General features: G+C 43.0%; 1 protein-coding gene across 2 annotated transcripts in view; it reads left to right on the top strand.

The window, feature by feature from the left end:
• The window catches only part of RCAN3 (RCAN family member 3), a 34,777-nt gene extending 13,981 nt beyond the window's left edge, over positions 1 to 20,796 (top strand). The window contains exons 3-6 of one of the 2 annotated variants that reach the window (XM_047082841.1): positions 16,098 to 16,271; positions 17,543 to 17,714; positions 19,612 to 19,764; positions 20,757 to 20,796. In XM_047082841.1, the coding sequence (XP_046938797.1) occupies positions 16,098 to 16,271; positions 17,543 to 17,714; positions 19,612 to 19,764; positions 20,757 to 20,767 (510 nt within the window). In that variant the 3' untranslated portion in view covers positions 20,768 to 20,796. Of the gene's footprint in view, positions 1 to 16,097; positions 16,272 to 17,542; positions 17,715 to 19,611 lie in introns of both variants that reach the window. The other variant, XM_047082840.1, reaches the window with a different exon arrangement.
• Positions 20,797 to 21,342: the final 546 nt, after the last annotated feature.

The following is a 21,342-nucleotide window of genomic DNA, read 5'->3' as shown; positions in this document are numbered from 1 at the left end:
GTGAGTTGGAGCCCCACTTTGGGCTCCATGCTGACAATGCAGAGCCTGCTTGGGATTCTCTCTCTCTCTGACCCTTCCCCTGCTCATGCTCTTTCTCTCAAAATAAATAAACTAAAAAAAAAAAATGCAGTGGAGGGGCGCCTGGGTGGCTCAGTTAAGCGTCCGACTTCAGCTCAGGTCATGATCTGACAGTTCGTGGGTTTGAGCCCCGTGTCAGGCTCTGTGCTGACAGCTCAGAGCCTGGATCCCGCTTCGGATTCTGTTATCTCCCTGTCTCTCTGCCCCTTCCCTGTTCATGCCCTGTCTCTCTCTGTCTCTCAAGAATAAATAAATGTTAAAAAAAATTTTTTAAATGCAGTATATACTGACAATAGAATATTCTACAGCCTTAAAAGTAAATGAAATTCTGATACTTGGTATAACTTGCACGACCCTTGAAAGACATACTGAGATAAGAGGCACAAGAGGACACATACTGTATGACTTCCTTACGTGAGCTAGCGAGCGTGGTCTGGCTCCCAGAGAGAGTAGAATAGCAGTTGCCAGGGCTGGAGGGATGGCGGTTGGGAGTTCTAGTTTAATGCATACATAGTTTTAATTTGAGCTCATGGGGAGTTCTGGAGATGGAGAATGGTGTTTCCCAACAGTATAAATATACTTAATGCCACTGAATTGTACACATTTTAAAAAATGGTTAAAATGGTAAATTCTGTGTTTTGTATATTTTACCACAATAAAAATGCGTTAAAAAAAAGTTAAAAAATAACCCATTGTTCTTGAGTTTAACATTCTTTGTAATATGCTTGTGTGTGTGTGTGTGTGTGTGTGTGTGTGTGTGTGTATGTATATGTATATATATATACACACACACACATATATATATACACACACACATATACACACACACACACACGCACAAGCATATATATGTATCTACACACATAGATACGTGTGTGTAATATGTATGCATATATGTACGGGACACCTCTTTTGTCCTACTTCACATCGTCTTGGCCCCCCGCTTTTCACTCCAGCTCTTGCTAGAGCACCTAGCTGTGCACAGGTGTAACCTCACTATAACACCGTAGGTACCTTGCATTCCGTCGCAGTGTTTCTCTGCTGCCTGTGTGAAGTTGCTCAGCAGTACCGATGCCTGGGCAGAAATGGAAGCGTGAGGGAGTTAACATCCCACAGGACAGCCCTTGACCAGGGGGAGACTAAAGCCAGTGAATAAGTCCCCCTTCCTCTGATGCTGAGAGGGTCTTCTCACTGCCCTCCCAGAGGGCTCCTGGCCACATCATACCCTGCTTGGCCACACAGGTGACCGGCTTGACGACACAGCCTGGACAGAAGGGAGACTGGCTTTCCGTGCTTCCCTGTTTCACTGTTCCCCCTCTGTCCTGTGCAGTCACTTCCCAAAACAGACTCTCTGTGTGCCCTTACCTTGGCCTCTGCTCTCCCGAGGAGTCCAGGTAAGACACAGGTGAATAACTTTCAGGTTTGGTTATTTATCTTGTGTGAAGGCACTAGCCCAAGCTCTTAAACAAAGGGTGATTTTTAGGCTTTACAAAGAGGATAAAGACTAACAGAAAGAAAATCCATGTGCCCACCCAATTTAGCTAATAAAATTTGATTAATATAATTGAACTCCTCGTGTCTCCTCCCACAGATAACCATTATCCTAAACTCAGTGTTTATGATTTGCCATGTAATTTCAACTGTTTATTAAGCCTAACCATATGAAATTGCTGTATTTGTAGGTCACGTGATCAAACATTGCTATTTCCTGTGGTTCAAAATACTGTGTATGTATGTATACTATGATTTACCCTTAAACGATGCTAGAGTTAAGAGCCCTGATCTTCCATGGAGTTAAAAATCATGTATAACTTCGGACTCCCCCAGAATTTAACTATAAGCCTTGCCAATAACAGAGTCAATTAACACATACATTGTATGTTATGTATTATATATTATAATAATGCAAGCTAGAAAAAAGAAATATGAAAATCATAAGAGAGAATACATATACTCTGTTATACTATATCAACAAAAATATATATAAGTGGATCTATACATTCAAACCTGGGTTCTGTATTTTTAAATTGTACTGTTTGCAATTGACATGATTGTCCATTTAGAAAGGAATCACCTAGAAACCATTAGAACTAATAAGTGAGTTTAGGAAGATTGGAGGACACAGGGTCAATATATAAAATCAACTGTACGTCTATATGCTAGTCATAAACATTTGGAAACTGAAATTTAAAAAACATTACCATTAAAAAAATAAAAGAATAAAATAAAAAACATTACCATTTACAGTAGTACCATGAAATATTGAAGTATAAATCTAAGGAAGTACGTGCAGGATCTGTGTGCTAAAAAACTGTAAAACACTAGTGAAATACATAGTATTTTACATTATTTTTAATTTTATATAAATGGCATATTGTAAAAGTTCTTTTTTCCCCCTCAACATTATATCTGGAGGATTAATCCACGTTGAAATATGTATTGTTTCACTTGCTATATAGTGTCCCGTTTTAGAAAATTACCACAACTTTTTTTAAATGATTTTTTTTTTTAATTTTTTTTTTCAACGTTTATTTATTTTTGGGACAGAGAGAGACAGAGCATGAACGGGGGAGGGGCAGAGAGAGAGGGAGACACAGAATCAGAAACAGGCTCCAGGCTCTGAGCCATCAGCCCAGAGCCCGACGCGGGGCTCGAACTCACGGACCGCGAGATCGTGACCTGGCTGAAGTCGGACGCTTAACCGACTGTGCCACCCAGGCGCCCCAATTACCACAACTTTTTTACCCCTTCTTATGTTGGACCTTTCGGTTATTTTTGATAGGTTGCCATTGCAACAGCGGTGCTGAATGTTCTGTGTATGTGGGGGGTGCAGGGTGGGTTCCCCAGGGTGTCTAGCTGGGACTGATGTTGCTGGCTTGTAGGGTTGCCTTTCTTCAATCCTAGCAGATCCTGTCATGTGGTCTCCAAAGTGCAGTACCTGTTTTCATTCCTGCCAGCCATGTAAAAGAGTTCCCGTGGCACCATAGCATTACCAATGCATTCTGTTTTCAGAATTTAACATTTTTGCCAGGCTGGTCATTAACATTTTTGTTACTTTTTAACGAATTTCTGGATAAGCTATAAATGAACGCTTCTCAAATTGATTGCTTAGTGGGGGACCAGGCTTTTCCTCCAAACTATCACAGACTGATGTTTTGGTAAAATGCAGTAAGAAGGTCACAGCAATGTAAACTTGCTGAAGTGTTTCTAGACACTCCCTGGACTGGTAGCAAACTTCGTGGACTCACACTGGGTCCTCGGACCACACACCACAGTACGTTGTAACATTTTGGGATTTTCAAATGTCGTAGGAGCTTTTGAGATGAAAGAGCTGTCTCCAGTTACCTTTAAGTATATTTGTAGTTTCTACTGTGAATACATTGTCTCAAAACCAAGAGTTAAAAAGGATTTTGAGTCCTTTCATTAGGTCATTAGGTATCCTAACTATCGGCAATATTAAGATACCAGGGAGTAATGAGGTGGTTCTCATGAGGCTGTCATGTTCTTAGAGATCATTGGTTTACAGGTTCCACGTTCTCTGTTGCTTCACGTGTGCAGTAAGCATTGAGCATTGTGCCAGCCACAGTTACAGTTACAGGGTCTAGGGAGACCACAGTGAACAAGATGACGTGCCAGCCCTTGGGGAGCATAGGGAGAGAAAGATACTAACACGCAAACAAGTGAATAAGAAATTCGGGTAATAACAAGTACTATGAACAGAATAAAAAGGAGATAGGGAGTTGTCGGTGGTTGTTTTTAACTAGAGTGGTCAGGGAAGACCTATCTGAAGAAGTGACATTTGAGCTGAGACCTGAATAATGAGGAAGAACAGTGTGATAATGAGTCCGCCTTGGCTTCCTATAATTTAGTGGAAATCTCTCCTAACAATTTAACTAACTTCTCTCTAATGTGTACGTATAGACAGAGTGCCATATAGTTTACCTTTATAAAAAAAAAAATTTTTTTTAACGTTTATTTATTTTTGAGACAGAGACAGAGCATGAACGGGGGAGGGTCAGAGAGAGGGAGACACAGAATCTGAATCAGGCTCCAGGCTCTGAGCTGTCAGCCCAGAGCCCGACACGGGGCTCGAACTCACGGACCGCGAGATCATGACCTGAGCTGAAGTCGGCCGCTTAACCGACTGAGCCACCCAGGCGCCCCAGTTTACCCTTATCAAAATACACTGACACCTATCCTGCATCAGGGGTCCCCCCCCCCCCCCACCAATAATCTCATTTCAGTTGGGAAAGGTCTGCCATGCCCTAAGTCAAGGCAGGACTCAAGGCTCTTAGGTCCGAAGAAACAGCTGGGTTACCCATGTGAGTGTGTTCCCGATCTGTCTGAAGCAGGGCTCCCAGGGGTCGGGATGACTCAGGAATGAGCCTTGGGGAGGGTCACACGTGTCATCTCCACACTGCCTGGCACGGAGCCCAGCTTTCGAGCCTTACTGTCCATCAAATATGAGCTGAGTGAGCCTGGGAGGGTCACCTACAGGGTCAGGATACCAACACTCGCCAACATTTATGTCGAAGCCTCATAAATTGATTTTAAGAACCATGTCCTTTCTGTTTCTTTTATTTCCTCCTCTGATTTACATTCCATTTTTACAAATTTTATAGGTGATACAAGGGCAGCAGGACATGCCCGTAACATATGTGTGTATGTGTGCGTATAAATAAGCGGGTAAACAAGTTCAGCGTGTTTGAAGTGCGTAGCAAAGTATTTTTCCTGGTTTGGGAGTACAAAGAACTCTTTTCTTCCTGAACTGTTTTGAGAGTAAGTTGCCAACAGTGATGCCCATCACCCCAGGACTAAGATATGTGCTTCCTGCAAGCAAGGGCCTTCTCATAGGAGAAAATACAACATTCAGGAAATTAACGTTGGTTTATTATACCCTTCTCATCCTCAGACTCCATTCACAATTCTCTGGCTGTTCCAATAATGTCCTTTACGTCAAAAACTTCAGCTCCTTTTGTCGCATTGCACTTACCGGTCCGGCCCCTTTAGTCTCCTTGAGTCTGGAAGAATTTCTAGTCTCTTCTGGTCTTTGTTGGTGTTCGCACTCAAAGATTCCAGGCTGGTTATTTTGTTGCATGTCTCATTTCTGTTCCTGAGATGTTTCTTTGGGATTAGATCCAGGTCGTGCATCTTCGGCCAGAATACCATGGAAGTGATGCTCTGTTCTCACTGCGTCCTGTCCGGGGGAGAGATTTCCGTTTGTCCCATTACTGACAAAATTCACTTTGAGCCCTTGATTAAGGTCATCTCCCAGGTGTGTCCACTGTCAAGTAATTCTCTTTCTCCTTATAATTATTTTGTGGGAGGTATTTGTAAGTGTTCTGTTTCCCTATCAGTGTTTTAAGATATTCATTTATTCATATCAGTACAATTCACAGTTTCCTATCTTTTTGTTGTTGTTGTTACATTTTTATTTATTTTTGAGAGGCAGAGAGAGACAGAGCGTGAGTGTTGGGGGTACAGAGAGAGACACACACACAATCCGAAGCAGGCCCCAGGCTCTGAGCTGTCAGCACAGAGCCCGATGCGGGGCTTGAACTCACAAACTGAGATCATGACCTGAGCCGAAGTCGGACGCTTAGCTGACCAAGTCACCCAGGCGCCCCATGCTTTCCTATCTTCTTCCTTGGTCTAATCTGTCAACTGCCATTACTTTGACTTGTCCCAAGTTTGGGCAGTGGTTGCCCCTTCAAGATGGCCTCTGTGTCTTTTTGACATGTGCCCACCATTCTTTGAGTACGTGCTTAAACTCTCTAGCACAAGATATTCCAAAATTATCTCATTGTACTTTGCCTGCCCCAGCCCTAGAATCCGCCATTTCTCCAAGGAGCCCTGACTCCTTCCAGTGGAGAACAGTGTTTAGAAACGAGGATATGTGAGTTAGCTGTCGCTGTTCCTGGGCTGCTTGCTGGACAGAGCTAGGAAATCCCTAGATGCATGCATATGTGTGTTTACAGTTCTACTTCCAACCCCAGTCCAGCACTAAAGAATTTGTTTCTAGTTTTCTCCCATTCCAAATTTGTAACTCTTCTTTGACAGAGAGAAAATTAGCTTCTGTTATCTTATTTTTACCTACTCAGTCACTCCCTCTGTACTTAACTGCCAGCGTCCACCCTCTTCCCCATGTGGACGCCCTCCTTACCCCCACTGTCCTAAAACACCTTGCACCCAGACCCACCATGTGAAAGTGCTCTTCACCCCATCCAGGTTCTGATGGTCCCACTACTCAGGATCCAGTATGCTGTGCTGGGCCACCTTCCCACACAGACACATCCTCACCGCACTTGGGCTCCGTGACCTTGCGCTGGAATACCTCCCTGCACAGACCTCCCTCCTCACCCTTCTCTCCCCGTTCTCCCCCCACTTGGGCTTCGACACCCTGTCAGTCTGCCCCTGTGCTGCGATAACTTTCCTCCTCCCCTGCTCTGGGCAGTCTTCCTGCGTGGATACCCTCCTCGGCCCCCTGAGCTTCCACACCCTGTGCTGGGCTGCCCCTCATGGGCATTCTTTCCGAACCCTGTTGAGTTCTGGCCCCCCATGCCAGGCTTGCCTCCCGGGTGACCACCTTCCTCACCCCACTGGAACTCTGACACCCTGCTCAGGGCTACTGTGGCTCCCGGCTTCCCATCAGCATGGACACACCAACTATACTTGGCTTTGCCTAAAAGCTTCTTGTCTAAATGTTCAGGTAGAAAGCTACATTTCTCTTTTTAAAGGACAAATAATACGTGTCAGTTTCTTCCCACTGTTGTTTGTGACATTCTTTCAAGCTCACATGTCTTTGGAAAGATGGGTCTCTAGCCTTAAAGATTACCTTCACCCTCTAATGTCCTTGAAGAAAACACCATGAGAAAACAAGCTTGTATCCTTGAATAAATCACACAATCAGTATGTGGTCCTTGTAGCCTCAGCACCTAGGGTAGGACTGGCCTTACTGAATGAGTGAGTGTGGATGAACAGTGAGGAAGATTTCAACACAGACAGACACACACACACACACACACCCCTAGATGGAGTCCACAGAAATAGATCCCGAAGTCACTGCCAACCACTGGGCACATGGGCTAGTTCATACTGTGTCACTGCTTGTGCGTTCACCTCCTTCTTGGGGAATCCGCGTCGTACAGAAGAGCAGCTGTTTTTTTGCGACCACAGAATAGCAAGTGGAATATTGTCAAAGCCCTACCCTGTTTGTGTTAATAACAGTAACAGTACTCTATTCTCGTTAGAGTACTTGTTAGAGAACTATTCCTGTTCTAAGAGCTTTAAGTATTCACTCTGTCCTCCATAATACCCCAGTGAAGTGAGTACTTTTATTATCCTCAATTAACAGGTAAGGAAAGTAGGCACAGCAAAGGTAAGCAAACTGCCTGTCAAATCCAGACAGTCTAGCTCTAGAGCTCTGTTACTTGAGGAGATAAATGCCTGGTAGAAGCCATCAGACCTTCCTGAAGTTGTCCCTCCAGGTTAGGGATTCCTCCTGAGGTCTTCCTTTTGTGGTCTCGTGTTTGGAGAAGTGACCAGTCTCTGTTAACTGGATGAAGAAGGAATATTTTATCCATGATAAAGGCCAGTGAGCAGAGAGCTTCAGTTCCTCAAGAATGGATATAGAGGAGGGTTTGGTACGTTCATCAGAGCTAGTGCTCCATCACCAAAGTCATAGGGAAGAGACCACAGTGTTGACTTCGATAGAAGCCTGAGACGAGATATGAAGTTCAAGCTGAACGTGGGCTTCCCTCATCTTTCCTACTTCATCAATGGGGAGAAGAGAAAAGAGGAAGTAGAGATTCAGCTGGACACCCCGGAGGGCAGAATCATGGATTTCCTTGTGCGTGAATATACGATACTGACCTTGCCAGCTGAAGCCTGGGTGCTTGGAACGGCAGTCTGGGTGACTGACGCTGTTTCCCTTGTGCCTGAGGAAATTCACCCGGTTTTCAGGGAAAGAACTCACTTTTGTGGTCTTTCTCACCTCTAGTGTCGGATCAAAAACTGTGTTTGAGCCCAAGGGCCTGGATGAGCTTACAAACCACGGGCCACCTTGACTCCTCACGTTGGGTAATGCCCACCTGTAACCTGACTGCCTGTTCAAGATGCCCACCAGCAGCACAGTAATGGTCAGGGTAGAAGACAGGCTGAGCAAGACAGCATTTTCTGCTTTTCTCCTTGTGTCTGCTCACTCCCCAAGTTGGTTGCATCTGCCCTTTTCCTCCAGGAGGCCTCACAGTCTGCTCCTCTGTCTCCTCTGCTCTTTTCAGTAAACAACCAGGCTTCAGGCTGAAAAGAAAAGGCCCTTGCTGCTGCCCAGGGACTGTCAGGAGCTGGGATCTCGCTGGAAGTTCTCACAGTGAGGGCTTCAAAGATTGCGCCTTTCCGATAAACATTCCCCAGAAAAGCCAAATAAAAAGTGCTTTTGTTTCCTGATGGGCTACAGGTATCATGTGAGTAGCACTGATTGAGGGCAGCACCTCTGGAACTCCAAAACTGAGTGAACGAGAGCGTGGCTGGGTCGCACCTCCTGGTAGAGGCCCTGACTGCCACTCATCAGTTTAACTGTTCGTGTTCCAGTTGGCTGTGGTGGTGTGGTTGTGGATCTCATTCCCCTCCTTCAGTGGCAAACCGTTTTCTAGGTGTTTTCAGGGTGGTGATTGGCCACCAAACTGCTGAAAAATGGCCTCTGCATTGGGCACACATCTTCTGTAAAGGCACAGTCACACATCTTTTTCAACGAGCTGTGGAAGACAAAAGGAGAAGTTTTTATAACTGCACTTACTAGTGACGACTCAGGGTGTGTTGTCCCACGTGAAATAGTAGCCTTGCTGTGCTCCTGGCTGGGCAGAAGGCCACCACCCGTGTGTGAGGCTCTGGGCCCGACAGGCTGTGCTCAGCAGTGGTGAGGGCTCAGGTCCACCTCCACAGCTGGCCACAGTCGCCACCTCATCCCATCCCTCCTCTTGTTTTCCCTCTTCCTTTTTTCTCTTTTTTGTTAATTTGGCAAGACTTGCCTACAGTAAAACGTAGGGGTCTTAAGTGTGCGATTTGGTGAGTTTTGGCAGTATTTACCCACGTGATGGACACTCTCATCAAGGATATTTCTATCCCGACCCTATTACCAGTTTGCAGTTTGTTACCATCAGAAATGATTTATCATTGGTTTGACTACTTTTCGTGTACGTGGTATAGGAGATATTATGGATTTGGGCGGGAATCATAGCCGCCTAAGAACTTACGTTCCAATAAAGGCAGTGGATGTATTTGTAAACTTCGTATGAACCATTAAAACCTAAAAACCAATACTGAACAGATAGTATCCCGTATCTTCTTGAATTTTAATTCAGTTTCATGCCTCTTTCTGATCTGGAAAGGTGTTGAAGGCAACATACATGCCATAGGCCAAAAGTTACAGAAGGTTTTTAAGTTTTCTGTGTGTTCTGCTCCCCTCTAGCACTTCTGAATTTAGGGCCCAGAAGTATTACAAGTGCTCAGATTATCAAAGTTTTAAATTCACCATACCCAGGAGCATGCATGCTGTTTTTTTCCTGGTCCGTGAATTCCATCCCTCTGCCTGTTTGAGTCAGCAGTGATACTGACGAGCACCAAAGGCACTTGCCTTTCCCCGGGTGGACACAGAGGCCTTACCTCTGACATCCATGAACCTGCTGGAGAGACGGGATTTGCTATCTCGGATTTATAGACAGACATAGAACATGAGAAATTTCCTGCCGTAGGACTCCGAAGATAATTCCACAGCTGAATGGATTGAGCATCGCTTCTTCTCAACAGTGAAATTGTTCCTTCTCCTTCGTACAGAAGTGGTGGGGTCCTCGGGTTCTTTTAGTCCAAGGCAAAGGGGTCCGGCAAAATCATTTTCACAATGTATTTCTCAGTGAAATTGATGAACCCCACATTCTCTGCTTTGGGATGGGGAACAGAGGACTGGGCAGTGGTATTTCCGGTAAAAGGTCAAGAAATACACGCTTAGCTGCCACCCTCATCTGTCACTCCCTGAAACCTACCTTCACACAAGACCTTTTCTGCTCTTCTCTCTTAATGGGTTTTGTGTGGCTCCTGCCCAGCTGCAAAGTACTCTTCTTGAGTTCCCAAGAAAGCTGTCGGTGACATGTTGTCCTCACATATTTTAGGTGCAAGGTATTTGTAGCCATTAAAAAACAAATTTTTTTTTAATGTTTCGTTTATTTTTGAGACAGAGACAGAGCATGAGCAGGGGAGAGAGGTAGACACAGAATCCGAAGCAGCCTCCAGGCTTTGAGCCGTCAGCACAGAGCCCAACACGGGGCTCGAACTCATGAACTGTGAGATCATGACCTGAGCCGAAGTTGGACACTTAACCGACTGAGCCACACAGGCGCCCCTGTTTGTAGCCATTTTTACTGCTGACTCATTGTGCCAGTGATTTCAGCGTATGAAGGCAGCGTCTGTATTTTGTGGAAAACTGCTATAGCAGGAAAAGCCTCAGGGATCGATTTTTAGGCACAATTATTTGTGTTACTCCTACAGATGTGGTACTGCCCGAGGGGACACGAAGAGACCACTGGAAAAATAGAATGGTCAATGGCGATTTGGATTTTATGGGATCTTCATTTGCTTATCAGAAGTAAATGTGCAAGACCACCCTTTAACAGGATGGTGTTAATTTTATTTGAGAATTCAGAAGGGTACAAAAGTGAATTATTTCTAAAACAATTCTAAAGAGAAAAGTAATAATTTTGTTTCTGAATAAATTCTACTTGTCACAAGTTATTTTTAGGCCGTGCTGATTCCGACCTCCTGTCTGCAGTCTTCTTTTAAACCCCTTTTGTGCTAATACTAGGTTGTCAGGAATCTGCCTATTGGTACCTGTGGATTCACACAAGGGCGGAGCTACCAGCCGGGGGCGGAGCTACCAGCCAAGGGCGGAGCTATCAGCTAAGGGCGGAGCTACCAGTCAAGGGCTCTCACGTTGTTCCTCAAAAGGAAACAGTAATAGTTTCGCCTCCTTTTTTGTGTTCCCTACCGCACCTCATAGCTGGAGATCACACGTTTTTTGTTGTTTTTTTTTTTTTTTTTTTTTTTAGATGTTTATTTTTGAGAGAGAGACAGAGCACAAGTGGGAGAAGGGCACAGAGAGAGACAGAGACAGAATCTGAGGTAGGCTTCAGGCTCTGAGCTGTCAGCACAGAGGTGGGACTCAAACCCATAAACCGCAAGATCATGACCTGAACCTAAGTCAGACGCCCAACTGGCTGAGCCACCCAGGTGCCCGGAAATCACACATTTCTTAAACTGTATTATGCTCCATGAAAATGAGAGGGAAAGAGAAAGAACTAACAAAACTTAGAAAAAGCATACTGATCAGCTCTTGCTTGGCTTTGTTTTTGTATAATTCTGAATCCATTCGCAGATCTTTGAAAATAGGAGAGATCCATAGAACCCACTGCTACCTTCCTGTTATATTCAGTTACAGTATATTTCTGGAGTGAAAAAATGTTTTGAAAGGAAACAGGAGGATATGATCAGGGAGTAGCTGTTTTGTTTGCAAGATAGTGTTACTATAACTACAAAAAATTCATTGTTGTGGGAATTAGTAATAAATATATGGTCCTCTTACCCTTGGCAAGGGAAACTGTTCAATGTATAGAATTACAAAATACTAATATTTCATAAATCATGCTTAATTCTTCCTTGCTTTTCATTTCCACTGCCTTCAGTGTTGATATTTCTTAACTGTCTCACGTGGGAATTTTAATACTTGCTTAGAATTCAAAATGTGAGCATCTGCCAAGTATTAAATAGAATGTAATTTCACAAAATCTCAATTCTAATTTTTTAAAAAAGTGACAAAGCCAACCATCTTTAAAATGGATGCTGAGGGGGGCGCTCAGTCAGTTGGGTGTCCGACTTCAGCTCAGGTCATGACCTCACAGTGTGTGAGTTCGAGCCCCGCTTCGGGCTCTGTGCTGACAGCTCAGAGCCTGGAGCCTGCTTCAGATTCTGTGTCTCCCTCTCTCTCTGCCCCTCCCCTGCTCATGCTCTGTCTCTCTGTCTCAAAAATAAATAAAAACATTTAAAAAAATAAAATGGATACTGAGGAAACTATAAAACATGTCTGTGTTTATAATTATTAGTATTTCATATACTTACATGTTCATATTTATTTTTAAGAGCCGATGTGCTGTTTAAAAATCCTAACTATATCTCTAATAATTTAGTTGCCCATATTACTTTAATATGTAGGAATATTTAATATAATTATTTAATATATAGTAAACACTTAATATATAGTAAATAATATATAATTAATATTATAATTATATAATTATATTAATTATATAATTATATATTATATTATATTATATAATATATAATTATATATAAAATATAATATAATATATAATTATATATAATATAAAATATATTATATTATATTTTATATATAATTATATATATTACATAATATATAATATTATAGAATTATATATTATAATATATAATTAATATTTAATATATTTAATATATAGTAAATATTTAATATAATTATTTAATATATAGTAAATAAGAATAGAATCAGTCTTAAAGTTCACCTCCCTTTGAAGCAGCCTGTGGTACATTGGAAATCTAGCACTCAGTGTAAGGTCTGACATACAATTGGTTGCTTAATATATGTAGGTTTTTAAAGTTTATATATTTTGAAAGAGAGACAGTGCAAGTGGGGAAGGGATAGAGGGGGGGAACAGAGAATCCCAAGCAGGCTCCGCACTGCCAGTGCAGAGCCCAATGTAGGGCTTGAACCCATGAAACCACGAGATCATGACCTAAGCCAAAACCCAGAGTGGGTCACTTAACCAATTGAGCCACCCAGGCACCCCTTTAATTTTTTTTAAGTTTATTTATTTTTGAGAGAGAGAAAAAGGGGCAGACACACACACACACACACACACACACACACACACACACACACACAAAATCCGGAGCAGGCTCCAGGCTCTGAGCTGTCAGCACAGAGCCCGACTGGGGGCTCAAGCTCACAAACTGTGAGATCATGACCTGAGCCGAAGTCAGATGCTCAACCAACTGAGCCACCCAGGTGCCCCTTAATATCTGTATTTTTTAGATGAATGAGCAAAAATAATGTAATTTTTAAGTAAATTATGTTTTCTAAATCACAAAGGATATTTGAACATTAGAAGAATAAATATTTGATCACAAATCATTTCACATTTTCACATTGGAAAAATATTGCGAAGTGGTAGGAAAATATTCAAACTGAGAGAAGTTAACAAATGATTTTTAATTCAGTATCAACAACTAATTGAAGGTTCTCCACATAAACCAAAAACAAAGGTATTTTTCAGGTTCCTTTATTATGTTATCTTTGGCAAGCCTAAGGAATATTTCTTAAAGTATTGAGAATTTTCTTAGGTCTGTTGTGTTACATTTCACTTATTAAATTGCATAAAAGGAAAGTTAATGTTGCTGTTCCAGTAATTGAAGTTGGGTTTTTTTCATTATTGCCATTTATTAACAAATGGGAGTAGAACCATTTTTTTTTTCTCAGCCTTATAGAATAACTCGCTCTTTATTACTCTATTTCGTCTCAGATATTTAGGATATATATATATATATATATATATATATATATAGTTATTTTTTACCAAACAATGCTAATTTTGTAGAATTACATATTCCCAAATGAACCTTGAGAAAAAGATTTTGTTGTTTTGCTTTTGTAAAAGAGGGACTATGGCTGTAGGATATTATGTGTCTTTAAAGAAGATGCTAAATGCACATTACTAGCATCATTCATAGAAATTCTATCCAGGGGGGTAAATAGAAAGTGAAAAAAAAATTGAAAAGAAAGCCAAAGAGGAGAGAATATGAACATAGAAAATATGAGGAAAGTAGATAAAATAAGATGGTAGGCATCCAAAAATATCAGTAATCACAACAGTGGACTAATCCGTCCAATTAAAAGCTAATGACATCAAAAAGGTACATTCATAGGGGCGCCTGGGTGGCTCAGTCGATTGAGCTTCCGACTTTGCCTCAGGCCATGATCTCATAGTTCATGAGTTCAAGCCCCAGGTTGGGCTCTCTGCTGTCAGCAGAGCCTGCTTGGGATCTTCTGTCCTCCTCGCTCTCTGCCCTTCCCCCACTGCCTGCCCCCCCCAAATAAACTTAAAAGGTACATTTATATAAAATGTTCCCCTGAAGCTAGATCTCAGGGAATTCTGCCATTCCAGATACAACTGGGAAGTACCCTTCCCCTAAAAAAGTACATTTATATAAAACTCTAGAAAATACAATCTAATCTAGAGTGATAGAAAAATGATAGTCATTGCTGGTGGGGTGGGGCACCTCATACATAAAAGTCATTTGTGCTGAGGAAAGACTTAAATTTCAAAGGTAAAACCATAATACTTTGAGAAATGATCTAGGAGAACATCAATCTGAATATAGAAGGATTCCTCTTTCTTTCTTTCTTTCTTTCTTTCTTTCTTTCTTTCTTTCTCTCTCTCTCTCTCTCTTTCTTTCTTTCTTTCTTTCTTTCTTTCTTTCTTTCTTTCTTTCTTTCTTTCTTTCGAGAGCATAAGCAGGGGAGGGGCAAAGAGAGAGAGGGAGAGAGAATTCCAAGCAGGTTCTGTGCTTGTAGCACAGAGCCTGATGTAGGGCTCAAACCCACGAACTGAGATCATGACTTGAGCTGAAGTCAAAAGCTGGACACTCAACTGACTGAGCCACCTAGGCACCCCTAGAAGGATTTCTTAAGACACAGAAAGCACAGAAGGAAGAAACTGATAAATTCAGTAATGTGCAGGTCTAAAACTTCTGTTTCTCAAACACACACACACACACACACACACCAAAAAGAGCCGGGAAAAAAATATTTATGGCCCATTTAATTGACAAAGAATTAGTATTTGTGTGGAATTTCCATGACTCAATAAAAAAAGACAACCCAGGAGAAAAATGGGCAAAAGATATAAACAGGCATATGACATTAACAGGAGTCCCAAATAACCAATAAACAGGAAAAGAGGCTCAACCGCAATCTTCAGAGAAATGTGAATGATAACCAACATCAGAGCCCATTTGCAAGCCCCTACCTCCCATTAATAAAAAGTCCATATTAAGCAAAGATGCCTGCAAAGATGTGTTGACAAAGACATAACTATAGCACGTGTCTGCTCTTAGAGAGTAAACTGGTACAAACACTTTGGGAAACTATTTGGCGGTCTCTACTGAAGTTAAAGATGTGCCAAGTGTAAGGCCCACGAATTCCACTTATAGGTGGGTCCACCAGGGAAACTCCTGCATTTAGGTACCAAGAGATGTGTGCAAGAATGTTCATGGCACCACTGTAGCAGACAATATGGGGCAGTCCAGATTCCACCAGCATTGGAGAAATCACCGTGTGGCTGTTGGGTGGAATACTCCGTAGCAGCAGAAAAAAAAATGACTTACAGCTACAAGGAAGACTCTTAGGAGCACAATGTAAGGGAAAAAGCTCACAAAAAGTTACAGAAGTGTACATGCAATGTGGTTATGTCTTTCAGGACACAAATAAATGTAAAACTATCAAGAAAAGCATGGGAATAATAAGCACAAAACCCAGAAATGGTTACTTTGAAGGAGGAAACAGATGAGCTGGAAAAAGCCAGTCTGGCTCAGTGGGGGCTTCAAACCAGTACAGTGTTCTTGTTCTGTGATTGCGTGTATTTAGATCTTTGTTTATACTTGACATTTGTTTATTTTATAATTCGAACCTATACAATATTTAATAAAGTTAATTGCTTTTAAAATAGGTGCAAATTGCTGAATTTAGCCCATGGCAATGGGATACCTATGTACACCTGCAATAAAAGTACACGTTTTTGGAAAAATGGTAAATCATGAGTTCCATCCCATTACTTATGTTTAATTAAATTTCCTTTTGCTAAAGGTTTTCTTTCTTCTCCCCCCTCCCCATTTCCCCTGCCCTTCTGCTCCCCGATTTTTAGGAGAGATTTGAAGCACTTTTCACTGTCTATGATGACCAAGTGACATTTCAGTTGTTCAAAAGCTTTAGAAGAGTCAGAATAAATTTCAGCAAACCAGAAGCAGCAGCAAGAGCGCGAATAGAACTCAACGAAACAGACTTCAACGGGAAGAAGCTGAAGCTGTATTTTGCACAGGTACAGGTGGACAGGGAGGGCACTGTTCTCTCAACCTCCTTTCCTCCCAAAGTACCGTCAGTTCTCCATTTTCTTGCTTATTGCATCAGAGGTCTTTGAATCCCAAGCAGCAAGTAATGTAAAAGTATTTTTCCTTTATTTTACAGATATATAAATATTTATTAAGCGTATTTTCCCTCCTAACTCTGTTTTGCTTATACTGATAGTCAAAGGAATTCATTTTTCTGGGCACCATTTCTCAACTGGTGAAGCCCTGACACCCTAAGATCAGTGAATTAACTTTCCTCCCGTGCACTTGTGATGGTACTTGTGATGTGACATCCTTGGGAGAATTGAGAAAATCGTCTCTGAAACCGTTTCTATGTTGTGTGATTCATATGAGACCCCTCACTGAAAATAGCTGCCAGCCTAGGGATGACCAGGGGGGTGGCGAGGACTGTGCAAAAAAGGCTGTTTCTGGGAGCCTGTGGGTTACCAAGAACCATAAGTGCTTACTGTTCTAATCCCTACTGGTGGAATTCTCTGAAACTAATTTCTCCTCAGAAGAATTGATGACATAAAGGCTTTGACCTCTATTCATGTATTAAGTGGGCTGTTTTACTTTCAACTGATGCTTTTCCCCCTTGGTCTTAACTTTCAAATTAAAAAAAAAAGGAGCGGTGGGGGGGGAGGAAGTACCTGACTGGCTCAGTCGGTTAAGCGTCCGAGTCTTGATTTCAGTCCAGGTCATATCTCTGGGTTCATGAGTTTGAGTCCCGCTTCAGGTGCCACGCTGACAATGTAGAGCCTGCTTGGGATTCTCTCTCTTCCTCTCTACCCCCCTCCCGCTCGCGCTCTCTCTCTCTCTCTCTCTCTTTCTCAAAAATAATAAATAAACTTTAAAAAAGCAGAAGCTTGTTGTCTCACACTCCAAACGAAAACCTAGATGACAGTTGTCAGGATATTTCAGTGGAGCTGCTTGAGACGCAGCCGATGTGACCTAATCTCTTCTACAATCAGCATGTAGGTTTCCTACCATTCATTGTTCCTTCATCTGTTTGTCAGTTGCTTCTTCCAGGCAGGTGTCGAACACCCGGTGTGCGTGGGCTCTGTGCTGTGCACCGTGTGTGCCCCAGGGTAAACTAAACGGACCGGCTGCCGCTGGGAGGTGCGGGCTGTGGATGGGGGGCTTGGCTTTCGTGGTCTGCGAAGAGGTGTCACAGCCTGAAGAGGAAAAGGAAGAAACAGCCCCGTTGCAACCTGGTCTTGAGAACCTCCGTCCTTCCCCACAGGTACAGATGTCCAGTGAAACACGAGACAAGTCGTATTTACTGCCACCCCAGCCAGTCAAACAGTTCCTCATCTCCCCTCCCGCGTCGCCTCCGGTGGGGTGGAAGCAGGGGGAAGACGCGACACCTGTTATAAATTATGACTTACTCTGTGCAGTTTCCAAACTGGGACCAGGTAACAAACTTTCATCTTTCCTTTTTTTTTTTTCCCCCAAGAAACTTTTTTGTTTTTGAGAGAGAGCAGAAGGGGAGGAGCAGAGGGGTGGGGGTGGGGGACAGAGAGGGAATATCTCAGGCAGGTTCCACACTCAGCCCAGAGCCCGATATGGGTCTGGATCCCATGACCCTGGGATCATGACCTGAGCCAAAATCAAGAGTCTGATGCTCAACTAACTGAGCCCCGCAGACATGAGAAACCTGAGAAACTTTTGTGTTAAAGGCCCTATTCAGCGATTTGTGTTCTAGCCAACTGGTAGCAACACGATCAGAGTGGAGGATAAAGTCAAATAAACCCGGGTTCAAACACTAGCGTTTGCTAACTTTGTGATTTTTTTTTTTAAGATTTTAAAAAAATGTTTATTGATTTTTGAGGGGGAGAGAGGGGGACAGAAGATCTGAAGTGGGCTCTGTGCTGACAGCAGAGAGCCAGCTATGGAGCTTGAACTCAGGAACTGTGAGATCATGACCTGAGCCAAAGGCAGACGCTTAACCGACTGAGCCACCCAGCTGCCCCTTTAAGGTTTTATTTTTTAAATAATCTCCACACCCAATGTGAAGCTTGAACTCACAACCCCGAGACCAAAAGTCACATGCCGGTTGCCCTGTGAACTGTGATCTTCAGCAAGTTACTTAGCTCCAATTTCTGAACCTGTTTTCTCATCTAAAGTAGCGGTTGTGGGGCGCCTGGGTGGCGCAGTCGGTTAAGCGTCCGACTTCAGCCAGGTCACCATCTCGCGGTCCGTGAGTTCGAGCCCCGCGTCAGGCTCTGGGCTGATGGCTCAGAGCCTGGAGCCTGTTTCCGATTCTGTGTCTCCCTCTCTCTCTGCCCCTCCCCCGTTCATGCTCTGTCTCTCTCTGTCCCAAAAATAAATAAACGTTGAAAAAAAAAAATTAAAAAAATAAATAAATAAATAAAGTAGCGGTCGTAATAGCTCCCGTTCAGTGTGGACTCAGTATAAGGATTAAATGTTATATATATAATACTCATAAATGTAACCACAGTTTTAACTGCTGCAGATTCTACTAGTAATAACAGGCCATTAGTGAATGTTGGTTACCTTCTCTACACTGAAGACTTACTTCAAGGAATTGGTGGCAATACCAAACCATTCCTTCTAAATTCTTCTACTTATTTTCATTTCTTTTTCTTTGATTTCTCTCATCTCTTTAAAATAATATAAGAAATCAATGCCATTGCTGGGTGTCCACCTACAATAATATTATGCCTCTTATAAAGGGAAACAGGCTTTTTAGGGAGGTGGCTTACTGTTGTTTTTAGACATGATAGGCTATATCTTCGATGTATGAGGTCCTATAATAAAGGGCTTGCTTGGGGCATCTGGGTGGCTCAGTGGGTCAAGTGTCCGACTTCAACTCAGGTCATGATCTCACAGCTTAGGAGTTTGAGCCCCACGTCAGGCTCTGTGCTGACAGCTCATCCTGGAGCTTGCTTCGGATTCTGTGTCTCCCTCTCTCTCTGCCCCTCCCCCGCTCATGCTCGCTCGCTCTCTCTCTCCCTCCCTCCGTCCCTCCCTCCCTCAAAAAACATAAATAAACATTTAAGAATTAAAAAAAATAATAAAGGGCTTGCTGATGCTGCCTGGCACCTTACAAGTCTCTCCTGCAGGAAAACCAAAATCATTCTAAAGTTAAGCAGTTCACTCATACTGTTCATACAACAGTAATTAGCATTTCCATTTTAACTCCCAAGACCTCAGTACCCCTCACCAGCTAATTTCTTAAAAGGGCAAAACTGTCTAAGAACCTTCAAGTATCCTATCTCTCGTGCCAAAACTGAGTGGAACAAGAAGTTTTAAGACACAGACACCTGTTCTTGCCGTTTACCCCCACAGGAGAGAAATACGAGCTCCATGCAGGAACTGAGTCGACACCCAGCGTGGTGGTTCATGTCTGTGACAGTGAAACTGAAGAGGCAGAAGAAACAAAAAACCCCAAACAGAAAATTACCCAGACGAGGCGCCCCGAACCTCCAGCCGCAGCACTGGGTGAGCCCCAGACCTTCGATGGGGCGCTGTGAGACCGCTGGTTGTGGTGCCAGGCAGGTGCCCTTGTGGGCTCAGCACCGGAGCCCCGTGCCCCTCTGCAGCATTGCCGGTCATTGGCGCTGATCCTGTGTGTGGGGGAGGCTGGGAGTGAATGGGGCGCGGTGTGTTTTGCCACCACGCCTGTGCTGCAGACATCGCCCTATCAGGTCGCGGCGGATTTTACCTGGTCGCAATTTTAACAGATCTTCCGAACAGCACATGAAATGAAAGGATTGGCCCCCAACGTGTCGCAACTCTTGACCATTTTTTAAGTGGTAGCAAATTAGGAAATTTGGCTGATTTCTGGCTCCTTCCAGCAATGGTAACTTCCCTGATTCCATATCGCATGGGGTACCAAAAAACTAAAGCGGTAGTCACCGAGCTCAGTACCATTTTTATGAATTTAAAAATAGTCTTAAAATTTCAGTAATCTGCTGTGGGTGCTTTTGTAATGGTATAATAGCTTCCAGCTACTCTGTTGATCAAAGGTCAATTGTTCCTTCATATACGTGAAATTTTTTGCACAGAAAGAAATCTGAAATGTAGAGTAATTGATAGAGAATCATTTTTCTCAAGTAGTTTTTTCTTTAGCTTTGGGGAGGAAATGCCAAATTCACTTTGACTATGGGAATCACATAGTACAAATCCGTGTGGGTGTTACTCTCTTCCCTGTTACTGTTAAACTTCAAGAGGACGGTGACGCACAGACCACTGTTCCCAATGCACCGTCCCTCCCAGAGAAAGAACTGCTACTTTGGAAGTAGGACATACCACCAGAGAGTTTGACTGACGAGGACCTCAGGTGGCTCATGCGATCTGCCATGTGGGACCATGTGCTAGCCTGTAGCATACCCAACTGTCTTTAGCCACCTGTTGAGTTTTTCAATGGTAAACATATTGTGTGTGTCATTCATTGACTTTAAAGTTTTTTTTTTAATGTTTATTTTTGACAGACAGAGCATGAGTGGGGAGGGGCAGAGAGAGAGGGAGACACAGAATCCGAAGCAGGCTCCAGGCTCGGAGCTGTCAGCGCAGAGCCCGACGCGGGGCTCGAATTCACAGACCGTGAGATCATGACCTGAGCCGAAGTCGGACGCTCCACCGACTGAGCCACCCAGGCGCCCCTTCATTGACTTTAAATTAGAAAAGGTACCGATAAGGTTTTCCGAAGACCAATGTTTAATGGCCTATTTAAACATCTTCCGGTTTCCTTTGGAAGAAAAGACACACATATTCTTTTCTGCTGAGTTAGGGAAAGATGGGGGAAATCGAGATCATTCAGATAGTCAGACTTCTGTTCCTGGTGCAGTCTTTTATACCCTGGCTTACACTTGGCATTTTTCCCTAAAACAGAATCGTTTCTGACTTGTGTTTCAGGAGTGGATAGTGGAAGCCCCTAAAGCAGAAGCAAGCATCTTTTTAACTTTCTGTGGTCTGTTCAGACTTTGTAATCCTTTTATAGAAAAGTCTCATAACTAAGAAAACCTGGCTTTGGTCAGGTGGCTCTGCTGAGCTCTGTTCACTGTGCTGTTTCCTCCA

The sequence above is a fragment of the Lynx rufus genome, unplaced genomic scaffold (genome assembly GCF_022079265.1).
Source record: "Lynx rufus isolate CCGP_SWC_20201006 ecotype Redwood Valley unplaced genomic scaffold, mLynRuf1.p SCAF_2, whole genome shotgun sequence".
NCBI lineage: Eukaryota > Metazoa > Chordata > Mammalia > Carnivora > Felidae > Lynx > Lynx rufus.
This window is presented reverse-complemented; position numbering and strand designations above follow the sequence as displayed.